Consider the following 19769-nt stretch of genomic DNA (forward strand, 5'->3'; position numbering starts at 1 on the left):
CTTAACAAAGCATGCATCATCAATGGAGGGAAAAGGGCAGAAGGATCCTGACCAGAAACATCACCCATTCTTTTCCATCCATAGATGCTGCCCGGCCTGTTGAATTATTTTGTGGTTTGCTCAGAAACCAGAGGTCACGATATTTAACTCATAAATGGAGATTGAGCCTTCAACCACCTCATTCAGAATGAAGTGTTTCCAACTGAGGGTAGTTGTTCCCGCAGCATTGCCAGGGAGATAGATTAGTACAGGTGTCAGACGTTATGGGGAGAAGGCAGGAGAATGGGTCTACGAGTGAGAGATAGATCAGTTATGATTGAATGGCGCCTATGGGTATTAATAGACTTAATGGGCCTAATGGCCTAATTCTTCTCCTATCACTTATGATCTTGTGAAATCTATGAAAAGTTGGGCAAAACACGAAGTGCTGAAGGAACTCAGCGGGCCAGGCAGCATATGTGAAGGGAATGCAGACTACGTTTCGGGACGGGAGCCTTCTTCAGACTGAAAGTTGTAGCTGATTTGTTTTTTTGATATCTTCAAACGCAGGCAACCCCACTGAGATCTAGAACAAAGATCAACCACGTAAGACATTTATCGTGTATCTTCGGTACACAAAAATGCTGGAGAAACTCAGCGGGTGCAGCAGCATCTGTGGAGCGAAGGAAATAGGCAACGTTTCGCGCCGAGACCCTTCTTCAGACTGATATTGTAGCTGTCTGTCAATTACTTCTATTCAGAAGTCGGAACCCGGACTACGTTTATTGTAACATGGTGCACTATTCCACAACCTCCACGCCCTCCCCCACACGTAAATCAGACGATTGAAGTGTTAAGGAAACGTGGATTAGGAATGAAATTAAGGAACTGTAATCTGTGTAAAACGAAAATAAAACACCGATAGATTCGGTGTCTGTCTGACATCAGCTCGGTCCCAGGATCCGTGCTATTCAGACGCACCAGTTTACTCGCGTATATAACGCAGAATTCTGCGTAAATCTTTGTGACAATGGCAACCATCTCCACGAGTTCCGACATCCCCTTGCTCTCAGTATTGTTTGCACATATTGTACTCGTTTTCCAGCAGTCTGGAGCGGTAAGGTGACATGCGGACCACTCGATATGCGATACACTCTCAAAAGATGCCCACGTTGTTCATCAGCGGCCATCGCATGAACCCGCAACCCTTCCAGCCTGATCGCTGCTGCAAATCACCACCTATGCTGATGCAATCGCCCATGTGTTCCACTAAAAAAGCCCCGAAGACTGCCGTAAGGGTCATGGTGACCCCACTTGCCCCAGATGGGAGCGACAGCGAGCATTGGTCTGGAGGGCGGTGACCGGCGGGGGAGCAATCGCTGCCCAGGGTCGGTGGACGCCGGCTGCCAGCTGACCCGGGGTCAGATGAAGTAACCCCGGACTGACACAACTCGCCCACGGGCAAAGTTTCTCATTGACTGGTATCAAGCAAAGTGTTGATCGAAGCATATTTAATGCACCCACAGATTAAACAAAATAAAGCGCGTTGGTTAATAGACGGCCGGACAGGGCATGGGACACGAATCCACTCATTTCTCTGCGACCGCAGCGTGTGTAGCTGCAGGGACATCTTTGCACAGCGCTGCCATGCACCGGCGTCTCGCCGTTTGTCATTCATGGCTTGACCAGGCTATCGGCACTGATTGCACCGTCGCTTTCTATTCATGATCCCTCTCCTCAGTGTGTAATCCAAGTTTTGCCCTGGTTGGCCCTTGACGTCAGTCCCCGTCCCCTCCTCTCCTCTCTCCCCCTCCCTCCTCTGCCGCCGCCGCAGCAACAGCCCAGACCTACACCGCCGTTCAGTGACTTGTATCGCGAGATGTAGGAGCATCCGATCCAGGCTTTGCTTTGCTATTTGCCGCTGGTGTGTGTGAGTGGGGACTGAGCGGGGATTTGCTTTGCCACTTACCGCTGCACTGAGAGCGGCTGAACGGGGTCTGACTCGGAGCAGGTGACTCGGAGCTGCTGACTCCCTCCCTCTCTCTCTGTCCCGCCCGCCCGCCTACCTGAGAGGAAAGATAAACAGCAGCCGGAGGGGGAAGAAGGTCACAGCGAGCGAAGCAGGAGGTGTGCGTGAGGAGCAGGGACACAGTGAGGTGACAAGTCGGTGGAGGAAGCAGCGGCGGCTCCACTCGCTCGCTCACTCACTCACTCACTCAGTATCCGTGACTGAGCTCCAGAAGAGCGCGATTGCCTCGGTGCAGGGACAAGCAGGGCTTGAGAGGAAGGCGGACAGTGAAGGGGAGGTTGTGTGCGTTTGGAGCCAGCGTTGCCCCGGCCAGGTGGTGTGCACCGTGCGGGGATCTGCGAGCAGCTTGAACAGCGGAGACAGCAACAGCCACCGCCGTCGACATGGCTTCGACCACAACCTGCACCAGGTTCACGGATGAATACCAGCTCTTCGAGGAACTTGGAAAGTAGGGCAACAAATCTGGTTGATTTATATTTGTCTCTGAATGAATGGTTGGGGTTGTAGCGCGCTTCATTTGCGATAAGCATGAGTGCTCGAGCGGAGGGAGGTTCGCAACAGTGTTTCAGTCAAGTGCAGTGTAACATTCTGTTAATTTCATTGACGATGGGTTGCAGGCATAGAGTTTTAGCAAAATGTGTGCTGCGGTTTCACCTTTTTTTTTGTAAATCTGATTCAGTGGGGAAAATGTTCTTATGGAAGATTAAACTGTTCTCTGATTTATGGGCCGGAAATCTTGAAACGCTTTTGCATTCATGTTGGGGAAAACGGGACAGCGTTGAATTATTTCTGTTTTTTTATGTTCGCCTTTTCACTTTATTTGCGTGCCAACCGCACTCAAGCAGTGTTATACGTTGGTGAAGCATCGTTCTTTACCTGTTCCTTTTTTTGTACATGTGATGTATAAATATATGTCTATGTTGTTTTCAGGGGCGCGTTCTCGGTGGTGAGGCGATGCATGAAAATCTCGACGGGACAGGAATATGCTGCCAAAATCATTAATACCAAAAAGCTGTCTGCAAGGGGTAGGTGCTATATTCTTATTAATAATTAATGTAGGATTTATTATAAGAATGGTTGGCGAGTACAGTCAAAATGTCTGTCGTATAATATGATTTCGAAGTATTTTATGACTAAATTATTTCATAAGATTGGATCCTAACATTTTAATATGTGAAATAATGTGCGTTAAGGGAGGGATTACATATATATTTATGGAAAGGTTAATTGTTGAGATAATGCATTGCGGCCATCAGAAAAGTTTAGCTTCAAGTACAACAAACCCAAGTTGGCGAGGTAGGTTGAGTCTGTACTTGTGCACTTCACCACGTTGTCATGTCAGAGAGCATTCCAATCATTTGTAAACACCCTTTATCACATCTTCCCATGAAAGCCAGGCGGTGGAATTTACCTTTCTATGTAATTGCAGAACCTGCTAGGCTCAACAATTGTGACAACAGTTGGGCTATGTCATTTTTATAATGTGCTCAATATCAAACATATCCTGCAGGTATGGACGTTCAAAACAATCTTCTGCACCACCAGTTAGAATATATTTGCAGTGTGTTCCACTTTATTTCTTCCTAATCCCATCTCCCCCCCCCCCCCCCCCCCCCCCCCCCCCCCCAACATTTGAGACTCTTCTTCTCCACTGTGTGTTGGCTCTGTGCTTGGTTTACAACAGTCTAGTTCCATAGATTCTGCCAGTTGCAAAAGCCAAGCAATTTCTCCCCAAATAACGTGCCATTTTTCAGTTTTTCAATAAGCTTTTGGCTGTGGAATGAGCATTCAACCTGCCAGTCTGTTGATCAACCGGAGGAGCTTTGCAGTAGCTCAATGAGTCCTCAGAGGGAAGATAACAAGCCATGACACTCAGCTGTGAGTCAGTGTCTGAACCTGAATAACTATATTTAGAGGAAAATGGCAGGTTGAATTTCAGCTTCTATCAAGTATGGGGAAGATTTGGGCCCATTTTTTATGAAAAGGGATATTCACGATGAGGTGTCCGAAGCAGGGTCCGAAACCAACATATTGCTTATCCATGTCCTCCAGAGATGCTGTCTGACCTAATGAGTTACTCCAGCACATCATGAGTCAAGAGGGGTCAAGAGTGTTTAATTGTCATGTGTACCTAAATGGCAAATTAAATTCTTATTTGCAGCTGTATAACAGGTCTGTAAAGTCACTACTCAATAGATAACATAATAAACAAACAAAAAAAGTTGCATAAATAAAAATCCCAATATTACAGCAAATCAAACAAAAGCCCGGTCAGCCTAGTGCAAACAAGACAGTTTGTTGTTCAAAGTTTAGTTGGTGTTGTAGTGTTCAATAGTCTGATGGCTGCTAGTGTTCTATTCAAGATGTGATAGTTGGCCTCCTGACTCTGTCCTACTTTCCCCACCTTTGAAACTCATGTCCAATTTTGCAAAGTTACTGAACACCAGCTCTAAGAGCGTGAGTCTGTAGACATGCACTATGATGTATGCAAGGATCCTTGGAAAAATGGCATGGATCCAAGTTGCAGCCATGAAGATACTGACAGGATTGATGCTCAGTATAAGACTAATGGCTTCATTGCATATGGGTAATGTCTGAAAGTTGACAGTTTTTATGTGGTTAGATATTTTCAAACATATACAATTGTATCCATTTATCTTTCAAATTATATTAATGTAATAATATTTGCAGTAACTAGTACTAGAGATTTTCAAGTAAAGATTCTATGTTCCTTGGAGATTACAGCATATTGTAACAACACATTTATTTAATCATTTTAATCTGTTAATGATTTATCTATGACAACTGCTTCGAAGTAGTTAATGTTTAAGCACTTAAAACAGGGAATTATTGTTTCTAACTAAGACATTTATCTTGCAAGATATGGCATTGCTTTCCTTTTTGTTTATGCCTGAACTGTTTATTCTTTATAAATCCATTGGAGAGGATGTACCTATAGCAAGGAACTATATCATTAGTTCTCGCCTTGTATATCATTATTAAACTACAGTATCACTAACTTGCATAACCACAAGGAATTGTTCTCTGTGGCTTACAATTTGTTTTACATATTTCATCTTATTCAGTATTTGTTAAATTCAAAAGCACAGGTTTATTACATTGCATAATGGAGTGGTAGGGAGTTAATTATTCCATTCTTGCATTCCCATTGTCGCAGTCTTAGATTATGTACACCATGACCCTTTAACATTGGGTTACCAATTTTTTTGCTCCAACCTCTGATTATATAATATTGAATGAAGATTTTTGATATTGAAACCTGTCGAGAATTACTTTACGACCTGGATTTTACAAAAATAATTCCAAATTGCTTTGTATGTTGAAATTTTGTTTCAATACTTAGTTAAATTAGTTTCACATTGAGGGGAATAAACACAATGACCCGTGAATGTGGAAAGCAACATTTGGGCATTTGTTGAATTATTTCAACATTCAACACATTTAAGTTTGAAAATATTTCAATGAAGTTTGAGTAAATTGTTTATTTCTAAAACTGGAGAGGTATATTCCTGAACTAGATGTTCGAATTATTATAATTGCAGTTTCAGCAACCAAAAATTCATTACTTGTTTTGAACATGTCTTTTCAACTGAAATGCCTGGTTTGAAAATATTTTGCCATGTTGTTTACTGAGAGTACTTAAATAATAAAATTATTATTCAAGGTGAGCTACAGGGCGATGCTATTAGTATATTTTAATGATTTTCCTACAGTAAGAGGTATATACACTCTCGTAGAAAGGAGAGAATTGGGTCCGCCTTTCATAACTGTCTAATTTCAACATTACATTCACTGTGGATCCTAGTTTTTTAATAGTTAATTGCTGCCTGCGATTTTAATCCAACTTTATCAAGATTTTGTGTATGAGTTCCTAATGGCCCAGAACGTACAGTTGCCGCTGCTGATCCATGAAAGATTATACTGCATTGGTTCCCCCAATGCAAACTTAACTATAAAATGCTGGTCAGTGCCTTAGCAAAGGCCTCATGCCACAACTTGGCCTTGTAGATGTGAATCTTATAATTGTGTTGGGGGGGTAGAGGTGGATTAACTGGGGGGGAGGGGTTAACTGGATGGGGTCAGATAAAACTCGCTCATCAGATAGCTGCAAAACAAAACCTTGATAGTAATTCAGCCGAGCCCATTGCTGATTTTGGTTACCAAAACCTATTCAAATAGCCAGGAGCATTCAAAAATGACACAAAACCATTCAAATATTCATCAATCTGTTACAATATTTAGCCTGTAAAAGATTACATTAAATATACACAAAAAAGGCAACATTTTAAATCGTATACTGTCCGTATACTCCCAGTATTTTTTTTTCCTAAAAGAAGACAAATGCTTACTGTAATGTTTGGATCAGTGAGAAGTTATAGGATCACAAGATGCAGAGAAAACCCTTTAGGCCACCATGTCCACGTGAACAATGTCCTCCTACAGGCCCTTTACACAGCCGGCATCACCTACTCTCTCCTTCTTCCGGTGGTGTTGCCCACTCTCTCCTTCCGGTTCCTGATCTTTGGGGGTGAGCAGGAGATGAGCCTCGAACCCACTTTTGGGCGGGTATCACGGCCGGCTGCCTGTTGGGCTTTGGCAACCGTTTGTCCGTCGACACCGGTGGGTTGGGGCTGAATCCAGAGGTGGCTCCCCTCGAGAGGTCAGGCTTCCAGTCTGGTTCCACAGCCATGGCCCCTTGGGATGGCTTCTTGGAAAGGCTTTGTGAAGGCAAATGTTCCAAACACTTCTTCACAACACTTTCCACCTGTATCGTCACTATTATACACCTGTATTTCCAGATGTTCTGCAAATACTCTCCCCAACTTTAACGTTTACAATGTAAGTCCTGCACTGGTCTGACATTCCAAAGTGCAACACCTCACTTGTCAGTGTTAAATTCCATTTAACATTCCTTGGGCCACCTTCCCACCTGATCTAGATCTTGTTGTAAAGATGGACGTATTTCCTCACTCTCCTAGAATACCAATAATAGGATATAGATATAATTCCCCCCCAAAATCTGCCCACCACTGACATCAGGCTTACCGGACTATAGTTACCTCGCTGGTCCTTGCAGCCATTCTAAGCTTCCATGATCTCAGTAAGAGCAGATGGGGTATTAATTTAATATCTCCCCTATCTCTTGTGGTACTACACAAATAGAGCAATATGGATCTTTAATTCTTTCCTTCACCATCATTTTATTAATATACCTGAAAAAAATATTGGGATATTCCTTGACCTTGTCGACCAGCTCCATTTCATGTCCCCTTTTTGCTCTCCTGATGGCTTTCTGAAGTGTACTCCGACACCAGAAAACAACCAGAGGTGTAAGAAGGTGTACTCCTACACTTCTTATACTTGTGGAGGGATTTGCTTGGTCCTTCCTTTTCCTCGACCAGAAATACGTTCCGTTCCCAATGCTCTGCTCTATTTTTCAGTTGACTGATATCCATTTGTGGCCTAAGATAGCCCTCATTGAATGTAACACTATAAATGTTGTGACATCTATAAACTTGCTAATCATACCTCCTTCATTAATATCTAGGTCATTTACATATAATCACAAACATCAAATGTCCCAGTACCAATCTTTGTGAAAACTACTGGTCACGGCTTTCCAGTGTGAAAAGCATCCTTCCATCAACATCCTCTGCCTCTTATTGCCAAGTTAATTTTTGGATCCAATTTGATGACTCGTCTTGGATCCTATGGATTTTAAATTTGGTTTTAAAACCTGTCAGGAGGAACCTTGTCAAGGGCCATGTTAAGGTCCATGTAGACAACATCTATTACACTTGACAATCATTTTGCTGAACACTTTAGCACAGTCCACATCGGCCTACGTGAGCTCCCGGTTGCCAAACACTTTAACTCCCTTTTACATTCACATACTGACTTTTCTGTCCTGTGCCTCCTCCATTGTCAGAGTGAGGCCAAACGTAAATTGGAAGAACAGCATCTCCTATTTAGCTTGGGCAGCTTACGGTGGTATGAATATTGATTTCTCGCACTTCAAGTAACCCTTGCATCCTCTCTCCGACCCTCCCCCACCCGAGTCGTCATACTAGTTTTACTGTTGTCCTGTTGAGTTCCTCTGTCTGTACACTTGTTATAACCTGTTCCACAGCCAATAATGGCCTATTGGGTGCCACTCATTTCCTTAATTATTGTTGGTTTTTGCATATCATCCATTCATTTCTCCTAAGCGCCGTCCATATCTCTCGTTCCCCTTTCCCCTGACTCTTGGTCTGAAGAAGGGTCTCGGCCCAAAACGTCACCTATTCCTTTTCACCAGAGATGCTGCCTGAACCGCTGAGTTACTCCAGCCTTTTTTGTCTACCTTTGGTTTCAACCAGCATCTGCAGTTCCTCCCATTCCATCAAAAGAAACTGGTTCTTCCTGATTACCCTGGCTGTGCTCTTGCAAATTTGTTCACTTCAATCTCTAGTCGATAATGTCTCTGCTGTTTGAAAGCAAGTAATCCCAGCCCATCCTATCTTTTTGCATATTACTAAGTTTTTCCATTCATCACAGCATTCTTGTAAATCTTCACTGTACTCACTCCAATGTAATCACTACTTTGCGATAAAGTGTTGAGAACTTAATGCATTGTTAAGCTGTGACCCAGTTTGTGCTATATGCATTTTTAGCACAACCTCTGTTGTGTTAAAAATTCAGTGCCTTGGCTAATAAAAGAAAGCACCATATCAAACCTGTTCTGCTACTTTAAGAAATAATGGAAGCAGACCTCTCACATTTTTCAATATCCTGTCATTTAATGCATGTTCCTTTCTCTTGTTGTACATTCTCGACTGCATTATCTCACACTTATGTCACCTTCCCCGTGTCCATCATTCTACATGAACACGAATGATCTCTTAACTCAACACCATTTTCCTTTACTAACCTATATTTGATTCCCTTAATATTCCAATATTGATCACTGTAGTTTGGCAGCTGAGTCTCTGCAGCCTTCTACGGTAGAAAATTCCAGTTATTCCCCACTCGCTGATTGAAGACATTTATTTTCTTTTAATCCTGTTTGGCTAAACCTCTATTTCGAGATTGTCATTGCTGGTTCTATGCATTACAGCTAGGGCACATAATATCCCTGTATCCATCTTGCCCTGTAAGAATTTTGTTTGCTTAAATTTGATTGCCTCTTGTTCTAAATTGTAGAGTGTATTGGCCCCTTATGCTTGACCTGTCCTTATAGGACAAACTCTTCATCCCACAAAATCATTCTAATAAGCTTTAGTAGCATTCCTTCTATTGAAAATATAGGGAGATCATGACATTCCATGTGTATTTTCACCGCACCCTATATATTTGCAGAGGGAATGTCCCCTACAGTGTCTGTGCCGAACATGATGCTGGGGCCATCATTTTTTTTTACCTGCACATAACCTAAATTGCTCCATTCAAAGGTTTCAAAGGTCTTTTATTCACAGACAGAGGAACTCAACAGGACAACAGTAAAACTAATATGATGACTAGGGTGGGGGAGGGACAGAGAGAGGGAGGATGCAAGGGTCACTTGAAGTTAGAGAAATCAAAATTCATACCGCTTGGTTAACCCTGACCCTGCATATCCATATGCTTATCTAAAAATTAAATGCCACTAATATAGCTGCTTCACCTTTTTATTTTATTTCAAAATAGACTTTATTCAACGGGCTGTGTGTTCCAGGCACTCAAGATTCAAGAGAGTTTATTGTCATGCGTCCCAGATAGGACAATGAAAATGTTGCTATATATAAGCAGATAAACTGCAATGGGCTATTAATGTTCAGAGTTTTGTTTGAGTTTAGTTTAATAGCCTGATGACTGTGGGGAAGTAGCTATTCCTGAACCTGGATGTTGCAGATTTCAGGCTCCTGTACCTTCTACCTGAAGGCAGCGGGGAGATGAGTGTGTGGCCAGGATGGTGTGGATCCTTGATGATGCTGTCAGACTTTTTGAGGCAGCGACTGCAATAGATTCCCTCGATGGTAGGGAGGTTAGAACCGATGGTGGACTGGGCAGTGTTTACAAGGTTTTGCAGTCTTTTCCGCTCCTGGGCACTCAAGTTGTCGAACCACGCCATGATGCAACCGGTCAGCATGCTCTCTACCGTGCACCTGTAGAAGTTCGAGAGAGTCCTCCTTGACATACCAACTCTCCGTAATCTTCTCAGGAAGTAGAGGTGCTGATGAGCTTTCTTTATAATTGCATCAGTGTTCTCAGACCAGGAGAGAACTTCAGAGTTGTGCACGCCCAGGGATTTGAAGCTCTTGACCCTCGCTACCATTGACCCCTTGACATAAACGGGACTGTGGGTCCCCATTCTACCCCTTCCAAAGTCCACAATCAGTTCCTTGGTTTTGCTGGTGTTGAGAGCCAGGTTATTGTGCTGGCACCATTTGGTCAAACGGTCGATCTCACTTCTATACTCAGACTAATCTCCATCAGTGATACGTCCCACAACATTGGTGTCATCAGCGAACTTGATGAGAGAGTTCGCACTATGACCAGCTACGCAGTCATGAGTATAGAGTGAATACAGCAGGGTGCTGAGCACACAGCCTTGAGGTGCTCCCGTGCTGGTTGTTATTGAGGCTGACACATTTCCACCAATACAGACAGACTGTGGTCTGTGAATGAGGAAGTCGAGGATCCAATTGCAGAGGGATGCGCAGAGACCCAGTTCTGAGAGTTTGGTAACCAGCTTGGAGGGGATGATTGTATTAAATGCCGAGCTGTAATCAATGAATAATAGCCTGACATATGAGTTTTTGTTGTCCAAGTGGTCCAGAGCGGAGTGGAGACCCAGCGAGATCGCATCCACCGTCGATCTGTTGTGGCGGTAAGCGAACTGCAGTGGGTCCAGGTTTTTGTCGAGATATGAGTTGATTTGCACCATGATCAGCTTCTCAAAGCACTTAATCACCACTGATGTTAGTGCCACTGTTCGATAGTCATTGAGGCACGTCACCTTGCTCTTCTTGGGCACCCGTATTATTGATGCCCTTTTGAAGCATCAGACTTCAGAAGTGAGAGGTTGAAAATGTCCGTAAAAACTCCAGCCAGTTGGTCCGCACAGGTTTTTAAAACACGACTGGGTATACCATCAGGTCCAGATGCTTTCCGAGGGTTCACCCCTCTGAAGGATTTTCTGACGTTGACCTCTGTGACCGTGACCAAAATAGCATCACAGCGAATGGGGGCTCGAGAAGGCACATCGGTGTTCTCCCTATCAAAGCGTGCGTAAAACGCATTGAACAGATCAGGGGGTGATGTTTCACTGACATGTGAGCTGCCTCCTGATTTCGCCTTGCAGGAGGTGATTGCATTCAGGCCCCACCACAGCTGCCGAACATCCGTCTCATCCTCCAGCTTTGAGCAGAAGTTCCTTTTGGTCTTTTTGATGGCCTTACTAAGGTCGTAGCTGGACTTCTTGTAGTCCTCGGTATCCTCAGACATGAATGCCTGGTGTCTGGTCTTCAGAAGAGTGCGGATCTCATAGGCTTCTGATTGAGAAACACTCGGAAGGTTTTTGTTAGGATGCAGTCCTCCACACATTTCTTTATGAAGTCTGTAACGACTGTGGCGTATTCATCCAGGTCCGCTGCTGAGTCCCTGAACATTGCCAAGTCTACAGACTCCAAACAGTCCTGGAGCTGTTCCTCTTCCCCCCCCTGACCAGCTCTGTACTGTCCTCACCTCTGGGGATGCGCTCTTTAATTGCTGCCTGTAGGCAGGAAGAAGCAGCACCGCGGTATGGTCGGATTTACAGAAGTGAGGGCGAGGGATAGAGCGATAGGCATTCTTGATGGTGGTGTAGCAGTTGTCGAGAGTGTTTGGTCCTCTGGTGCAGCAAGAGACATGTTGGTGGAAGTTAGGGATCAATTTCTTAAGGTTTGCTTTGTTGAAGTCCCCAGCTGTGTTGGTAAACGTCCGTCTGGCACTGGAGGAGCTGCACGCCGTGGTCAACAAACACCAGACGTCTGCTTGGGGTGGGATGTAGACCGCGTAAGGATGATGGAGGTGAATTCCCTCGGAAGGTAGAAGGGGCGGCACTTCACCCCTCTCAGTCTAAAATGTTTTGCCAAGCACATCTTTAAACTTTGCACCTCTCCCCTTCAAGCTATGTTTAATCTAAATTTAAGTCTTAACCATAAAAAAAAGTCACTGGAAAAAAGCAAGGTACGGATTACAGATCCCACCTGAGCCCCAATGCTAACAGCCTTCCATATACTTGCCAACCATTATCCTTTGCTTGTTGACTATGAGTGAATTTTAAATTCTAGTCAAGCAAGTTGTGACGTTCTCTGGGCTGCATGCCTAATGATTTCCTTAGAAGGGTAGTTTCTGTGGTGCAGGCACTTTGCATATAGCAAATTCCCGTTAAGGGAAGAATTAATAAAAAGGTTCTTTGTTTGATTTTTTGATTAGAGTACCAGTTAAATTTTAATCAACGTTGAATGATACCACAATGATCTTGTTATCTTCTTGATGGAAGGCCTTTGTAAAATGTTTTGGTTAAAAATAAGGCGTTATCTCCAGCAACTAGCCAGGCACAAAAAAAAGTGGTCAGAAAAACTACGTGGACAATTTTTTATCATTAATTACTATTAAGAAATTAACATTCACATTGTCATTGTGCATCAGAGCTATGATGGCATGATAGTTCTCTTGCCATCTCCACAATCTCCAGAGATTGCTATAGTGTTCCAATTCTGACTGCATCTACATTACTGATATAACTTGCTTCATTGTCGGCAGCCATCACTTCTAGATTTCTTAGTCTTTGCCTAAGATTTCATTCCCCACCCCGAAAACGCCCTTGTATCGCTTTGTTTGGTGTTGAGCGAGATGACACATGTGACTCGCTGCAGTGTGCATATTCCACATGATCTGGGCTCACTATTCCTGCATGATATACCGCCAGGTCCAGGGTCATTCTATGCAGGGGTCAGATCTAATCCGTAACTGGTAGATTGAGTGCGTCTCCCTTCACTTAAATCAGTTGGTGAACTTAATTAAGAAAGTAAGTTGGAACAAGAGATATGCTTACTTCAAAATATTAATTAAAAAAAATTCCTTTGTCCTTTGGTTTTAAAGTTGATTTTTTTTTCGGATCATCAGATGTTTGGATACAGGGAAACGGACATCAATTGGTTCATGTGCGATACCATACTTCTGTTGCCTGTGGCCTGATTATCGCTTGCAGTCTGCTCTTCCTTGTGGAATGAACGAGGTAGAGATACTGGCTTTGCCCTAGTAGTCGTGAGGTCACAAAATGTCAGTGCTGTTGCAGGCTCGAACTTGGAAGCGATTCAGAGGTCTAGGGTGGGTTAACCAGGAGCCAGTCCAAAATGTCTCTAGAGATTTTAATATTCTATATTAATATTCGTTGATGTTAGTGCCGGCTCATTCCTTCTTCCCTGTGTCTTTTCTGTGCTGGGTGATTATTTTACCACCTTAGCAAATTGCTGGCTTTTTTCTCTCCACTTTCCCCTTCTCCAAATGCTACCAAACTGCATAATACCTCGCTGCTGTTCCTTTTCCAGTTTCACCTTCCACCAAGCTAAAAACACTATTAAATGCCTCCCACTTATCCACTTGTTATAACTGTACAATCTTGAATAATGTTATAAAATTAACATTACACAGTTGAAAGTACACTCAAAATTAAATGTGCAGAAATCTTATCAGTCATAAGTTTTATTATAAGATTTAGAAATGTTTAAACACGGCTGCTGTTGTGTTTTGAATTGCAGTGTGCTTGGTTTTGTGGAAAAATGTAAATGCACTATGAAGCTAGGTCTAACCAAATTACTTCCTTGTTTGATCTCAGCATGTTAAACTGTGTGTGCATCATGCCTTCAGAGAGACAGGACAGCAATTTCAAAATGCCAATATTTCAAATATAGAGAAGCTGGTTTTGGGTCAAATTTAATTTACAAATCCAGCAATATCCCACATGGCCTAGCACTCCCCAGTTCAAGAAAGGCGACAATGAGGGTGCTGAGAGAGAAATAAGTATGCCAGTAAATATTTATCGCCCAGCACTGCATTCCTATTGCTCGTCTGAAATGGGTTTATTTCTAATACCTTTACTTCAGTCAACAGTCACAATGACTAGTGATGGTCTGACAGATAGGACAATGAAGAACCACAAATTCTGGACAGCAACTCCCAACTGTGTCATTTTGGAGGTTCAGAGTGCTGATTTGTCGGACCATCATGAGTCATTGTGACTTTGGACCTCGGCAGAAGGCCAGTAGAACAAGCTGAGCAAGTGACAAGTTGATGCTCACACGTGGAGAAAGGATCAGTGGGAAATGTGGCTTTCAAGGTCAGGCATAGTATGCAGGGTCTGTAAGTAGACAATAAGCTTTCTTCTGGGTCATCTCCGATCATAGAAAAACCTTGCAGTTTATGAGATCAAGACCTGCTCCATTTGGATCCAATGGACATGGTTTACCAGTCAGCCTTACTACTGCCCTCAAAACATTCCCTCTGGATCTTTTCTGAACCTTTGAGGGAGACATAGAACGTAGAACATAGAACGGTACAGTGCTTCGGCCCATAATGTTTGTGCCGAACATGATGCCAAGTTAAACTGATGCCTGAACATAATCTATATCTCTCTATTCTCTGCACTTCCATCTCCCTATCCAAAAGCCACTTAAACACAATTATCGTATCTGCCTCAAAAAAAGAGTGTGGAAAAAAACTTGCCTGCACATCTCCATTAAACTTTTCCCCTCTCACTTAAGAGACATGTCCTCTAGTATTGGACATTTCTGTCCTGGGGATAAAGGTTCTGACTGTCTACCCTATCTATGCCGCTCATAATTTTTATATAGTTCTATCAAGACACCCCTCAACCTCTGCTATTCCAGAGAAAACAATCCAAGTCTATCAAACCTCTCCCTGTAACTTCTTCTTGGTCCTCCAAAAATATTCCAAATGGAATTTAAACTGGAGGTGGCGGAGGGTGGACTGAAGCAAAAAAGGGTTATTGAACTGAAACCCTCTAATCCAGACAGTATTCAGGTAAAACTCCTCTGCTGCCAACAATGAAGCAAGTTATATCATTAATGTAGTTGCAGTCAGAATTGGGACACTATAGCAATCTCTGGGGATTGTGGAGATGGCAAGAGAACTATAATGCCATCATTGCTCTGATGCACAGTGACAATGTGAATGCTAATTTCTTAATAGAAACTAATGATAAAAAAACTGCCCACATAATTTTTCTGACCATTTTGCCCCATTTAATCCACCTATCCTGAGTAAATACCAGTCAATATTGGGGAAGTTAAAGTTTTCCAGTACAACAACCCTGTAGTTCATGCATCCTTCCCTAATCTGTCTACATGTCTGATTTTCCATCTCCCGTTTGCTTGTTGTGCGGTCTATACTATAATAGTAAGATTAAACGAGAACTTACCAGTTTGAAGTTTGATCTGTATTTTATGAGGAGTTACGATGAGGGATTACGTGAAGAAGCCCGCTCAGGGCGCAGGCGCGGCATGCTTCCAAGCAGCGGTGTGGAATCACAGACAGACACGTATTTGAAGTAACATAGTAAAGAATAAAGAGACATCAATTATCAGTTGATCCATGTAATGAGGGTGGGAGCGGAGGGCACGTAATCCCTCATCGTAACTCCTCATAAAATACAGATCAAACTTCAAACTGGTAAGTTCTCGTTTAATCTTACTATTTTACTTCGGAGTCACGTGAGTGACTTCGTGAAGATTTCAAAGCTCTGTGATTTCAAACCGTGTAACAGTTTTACTCACTCACTACCGAAAGCTCTTGAGGAAGGAAGTGTTATTGTAATCAACCAATGAATCTGTTTTGAAAACAAAACGGTATTTATTAACAACAACAAAAACAAAATAGCTCCCCCGGGCTTTAAATTAAATATTTGCAGTTTCTAAAATTTTTGCTGCAAATACATCAGGTTTCACCAACGGCTTGTGATAGAATGTTCGGAATGTGGATTCCCTCGACCATCCTGCTTTGTTTAGGATAATGTCAATAGGCACATCCATCCTTGCTGCCGATGATGTGGATGCTGCCCTGGTGGAATGAGATTTATATACATTAATGTCTATCCCAGCAGCTTCCAATACCTGTTTTAACCATCTTGAAATGGTCTGGCTCGTTACCCTGCCATGTGGTTTTTTGTGGCTGACCCATAAGGCTCTTTCACTTCCTCGGATATTATGGGTTGTGTCAATATAAATTTTTATGTGGGTCACCACACACAATCGTGGCTCTGGTGGGTAAGCCCGGAATGCCACTAGCGTGTTGGATGTTCCTGGCCTGCTTTGCTTTATCAGACCTTGTATTGTGAAGGTTATCTGATCTGACGTTGTTTCCATGCTGTCCAGTCGAAGTTTATGTAATGACTGGACCCTCTGAGCAGATACTAGAGCCATCAGCATGAGCGTTTTTAATGTCAATTGCTCTAGACTGAGAGATCTTGCTGGTGGTCTGTCCCGAAGGTATGTGAGCACAATACTGATATCCCAAATTTGAGTATATCTAGGCTTGGGGGGCTTGATGTTAAATATGCCCCTCATTAGTTTGACCACCAGCGGATGGGACCCCATGGGCTGATGTCCTGCAGGTTTGAGGTAGTTGGAGAGTGCACTACGTGCCGTGTTGATGGCACTGTAGCTCATATCTTCACGATGATGTAAGTAGGCCAGGAACTCTAGAACATTGGCTACTGTGGCTGTTTCATAAGCAGTCCCCGTTTCCTGGCAGTACCTCTCCCATTTCCTGATGTTGGTTAGGTACTGCCTCTTTGTAGATGTTCTCAGGGATGCTGACATGGTGGTGATGGTTTGTTGCGATAATCCCAGGTCCAGATAAGGTCGGTTTAGAATCTGCAACCCAGGAGATTCATGTCTTGATGGCATGGGTGGCTGATGCCTGACACTGGGTGAGTCAGTAACCCTGGATGACTGGGGAACACCATTGGTGCTTCCACCACCATGTCATGGAGTATTGGGAACCATGGCTGTGTAGGCCAGTCGGGCACCACCAAAATTCCAGATGCTGAATCCATCTGGATTTTTCGAAGTACCCGACTGATGAGGCAGAAGGGAGGAAAGGCATAGAAAACAAACTTTCCCCAATCCAGCGTGAATGCATCTACCGCTGCTGCCTCCGGATCTGGTTCCCACGCGACATAGATAGGTAGTTGGTGATTCAGTCTTGATGCAAATAAATCTATATCTGGCTTCCCATATTGCTTTACAATTTTAGCGAATGTTTTAGGATTTAACATCCATTCGATGTTGTCATTGAATTTGCGTGACCTGGTGTCCGCCACTGTATTTAGCTTACCTGGTAGATAGGTAGCTGAAAGCCAAATATGTCTTTCGACACACCATTGCCAAATCGTATTGACCAATTTGTCGCATGATAAAGATTTTATGCCGCCCATATGGTTAATGTAAGCCACCACCGTAGTATTATCTATTTGTAATCTAACATGCAAGTGATGCATATTGGATACATATGCTTTTAAACCATAAAAGGCGCCCAACATTTCCAAAGAATTAATGCCCAGTGTAGATAGTAATGATGATTCTAAATTAGTCCATCTACCACCTGTGCTGGATATGGAGTTAGTTGCTCCCCACCCATTAGCACTGGCATCTGTTTGGAGTACTAAAGTAGCATTAGTAATAACAATAGGACTACAACTGTGCCAAATATTTTGTATCCACCACTGTAGCTCTGATATTGCTTCAGGGGGTAAACTCATGACTCGGTCATAATGACCTTTATGTTGTTTTAGTGCCTTTATCTTTGCTCTTTGTAAATTTTGATAGTGCAAAGGTCCAAATTGGATAGCTGGAAATGCTGCTACCATTTTGCCAATTACTGCTGCCACTTGTCGAATAGTTGGTTTTTTGTTTATCTTTAAGTTATTACATGATTGTACTAATGCAATCATCTTTCCCCTTGGCAGGGTAATAGTCATTTGGACTGAGTTAATTGTGAAACCCAGGTAGTCCATAATTGTGGATGGATTTAACTTGGATTTATCTGGATGTAAGACAAAGCCTAGAGTCTCTAGGAGCTGTTTAGTAGCTGATACTGCTGCTACAGCCAATTCCATAGTTTTCCCAACTATGAGGATGTCGTCCAAATATGCCATGACTATATGATTAAGTTTCCTTAACGTTGCCATGGCTGGTTTTAATATTTTGGTGAATAGTCTTGGGGCTGAAGTAAGCCCATTAGGCAGTGCTTTATACTGCCACAGCTCCCCCATCCAGATAAATTTAAGGTATCTGCTATAATCCTTATGTATAGGTACCAGATAGTAAGCATCTTTGAGATCAATGCTTGCCATATAGTATCCTTTGGAAATCAGTTGTCTAGCAGTTACAAATGTTTCCATTTTGAAATGTATATACTTAACAAATTCATTCAGGGATGTTAAGTCAATGATGATGCGACATCCACCATCCTTTTTACTTTTAGTAAATATGTTGGAAACAAATTCCAAGGGCTCATGACTAGTTTTTTCTATGACCCCTTTGTTTATAAGCCTCACCAGTTCAGCTTGTCCCTCCTGTTGTTCCTTATTGGAGAGCACAAATACCCTTTCGGGCCGGTGTTGAACTGGCGGTATTTTTGAGATAAATTCTATTTTATACCCTCTAATACTATTAAGTATATATTTATCATCAGTGATCCTTCCCCATGCTTCTTTAAACAAGTGTAACCTTCCACCCGTTAGTAAGTCACCCTTATTCTCGATATGCGGGTAGGAACCAGATCCACCTGCCTCCATGGTTATTGGCGGGGTTGTGGTTTTTTCTTCCGTAATGTTCTTCCCTGTCGACGTGCTGGCGATGTTGGGGGGAGGCGCATTTTCCAGGGGGTCCGCGGCGGGCCCTGACCTAAAAAAGGTCTCTGGGGATAGTGCGGCCCCAAGCTTTGACCAGTCGCATATTCCGGACGCCGACTGGTAGATACAGTGGTGTGCTGCCGCCTGGGTGTAAGTAAAGGCTTTGGTTTGTTTGTCACTGGTGCTGCCCTCATGAGGCTAAAGGTTTTGGATGCCTCCTCCATATCCTTTAGTTGTTTATTTAGGTCCTTCCCGAATAACAATGAGTCGGACTCGACTGATGGTGTTTTGCATAACCCTGCAAACTTTGGGTTGAGGGCAGGTCTGATGTTCTCTCTGCGCAGATTATTTAACTCATACTGAGTTGTGCACATTAGTGCGAGCACATCCTGCTGGTGTGTGGTCATCTCCTCCGTCTGTACACACCGAGCATAAGCTGTAATTGCCGACGTGAGGAGGCGAAGTATGCGCTGAAGTTTGACTTCCTGTGCCCGCATTGGTCCCCCCACATTCCCCCAGATTTGAGGATTGAGACTCTTTACTTTGAGAGCCTCGCAATTGTCTGGGGCTGTGTGCTCGTCCAGCACTTGGGCGAGCACCTTCTCCTGAAGCGGTTTATTGGAGAGATGATTAATGCTGGCCGCCATCCTTGGCTCCAGCGGTGCTCCAACCCGTGGGGTAGCGACAAATCGGCTTACAACACCCAGCAGCTGTTCTTCCTGCACACCCTGCTCTCTTTCGACTCCTTCCGCCTGCCCCTTATTCAGACCAGCCCTGCCCTGGTCACCGATGCTAACCTCCAATTCCTGGTCTGAGGTCGCAAAGGGAGGTGCCGGGCTCGACACCATGGAGGAGGCGCCT

At 43.4% G+C, this 19769-nt stretch overlaps 1 protein-coding gene across 24 annotated transcripts in view; it reads left to right on the forward strand.

The window, feature by feature from the left end:
* The first annotated feature begins 1787 nt into the window (after window positions 1–1787).
* LOC129700367 (calcium/calmodulin-dependent protein kinase type II delta chain) overlaps window positions 1788–19769 on the forward strand; it is a 269343-nt gene continuing 251361 nt past the window's right edge. For 3 of the 24 annotated variants that reach the window (XM_055640811.1, XM_055640909.1, XM_055640917.1), the window contains exons 1-2: window positions 1797–2456; window positions 2939–3033. In XM_055640811.1, the coding sequence (XP_055496786.1) occupies window positions 2392–2456; window positions 2939–3033 (160 nt within the window). In that variant the 5' untranslated portion in view covers window positions 1797–2391. Of the gene's footprint in view, window positions 2457–2938; window positions 3034–19769 lie in introns of all 24 variants that reach the window. The other 21 variants (XM_055640849.1, XM_055640827.1, XM_055640959.1 and 18 more) reach the window with 14 other exon arrangements.

The sequence above is a fragment of the Leucoraja erinacea genome, chromosome 1, assembly GCF_028641065.1.
Source record: "Leucoraja erinacea ecotype New England chromosome 1, Leri_hhj_1, whole genome shotgun sequence".
Lineage (NCBI taxonomy): Eukaryota > Metazoa > Chordata > Chondrichthyes > Rajiformes > Rajidae > Leucoraja > Leucoraja erinaceus.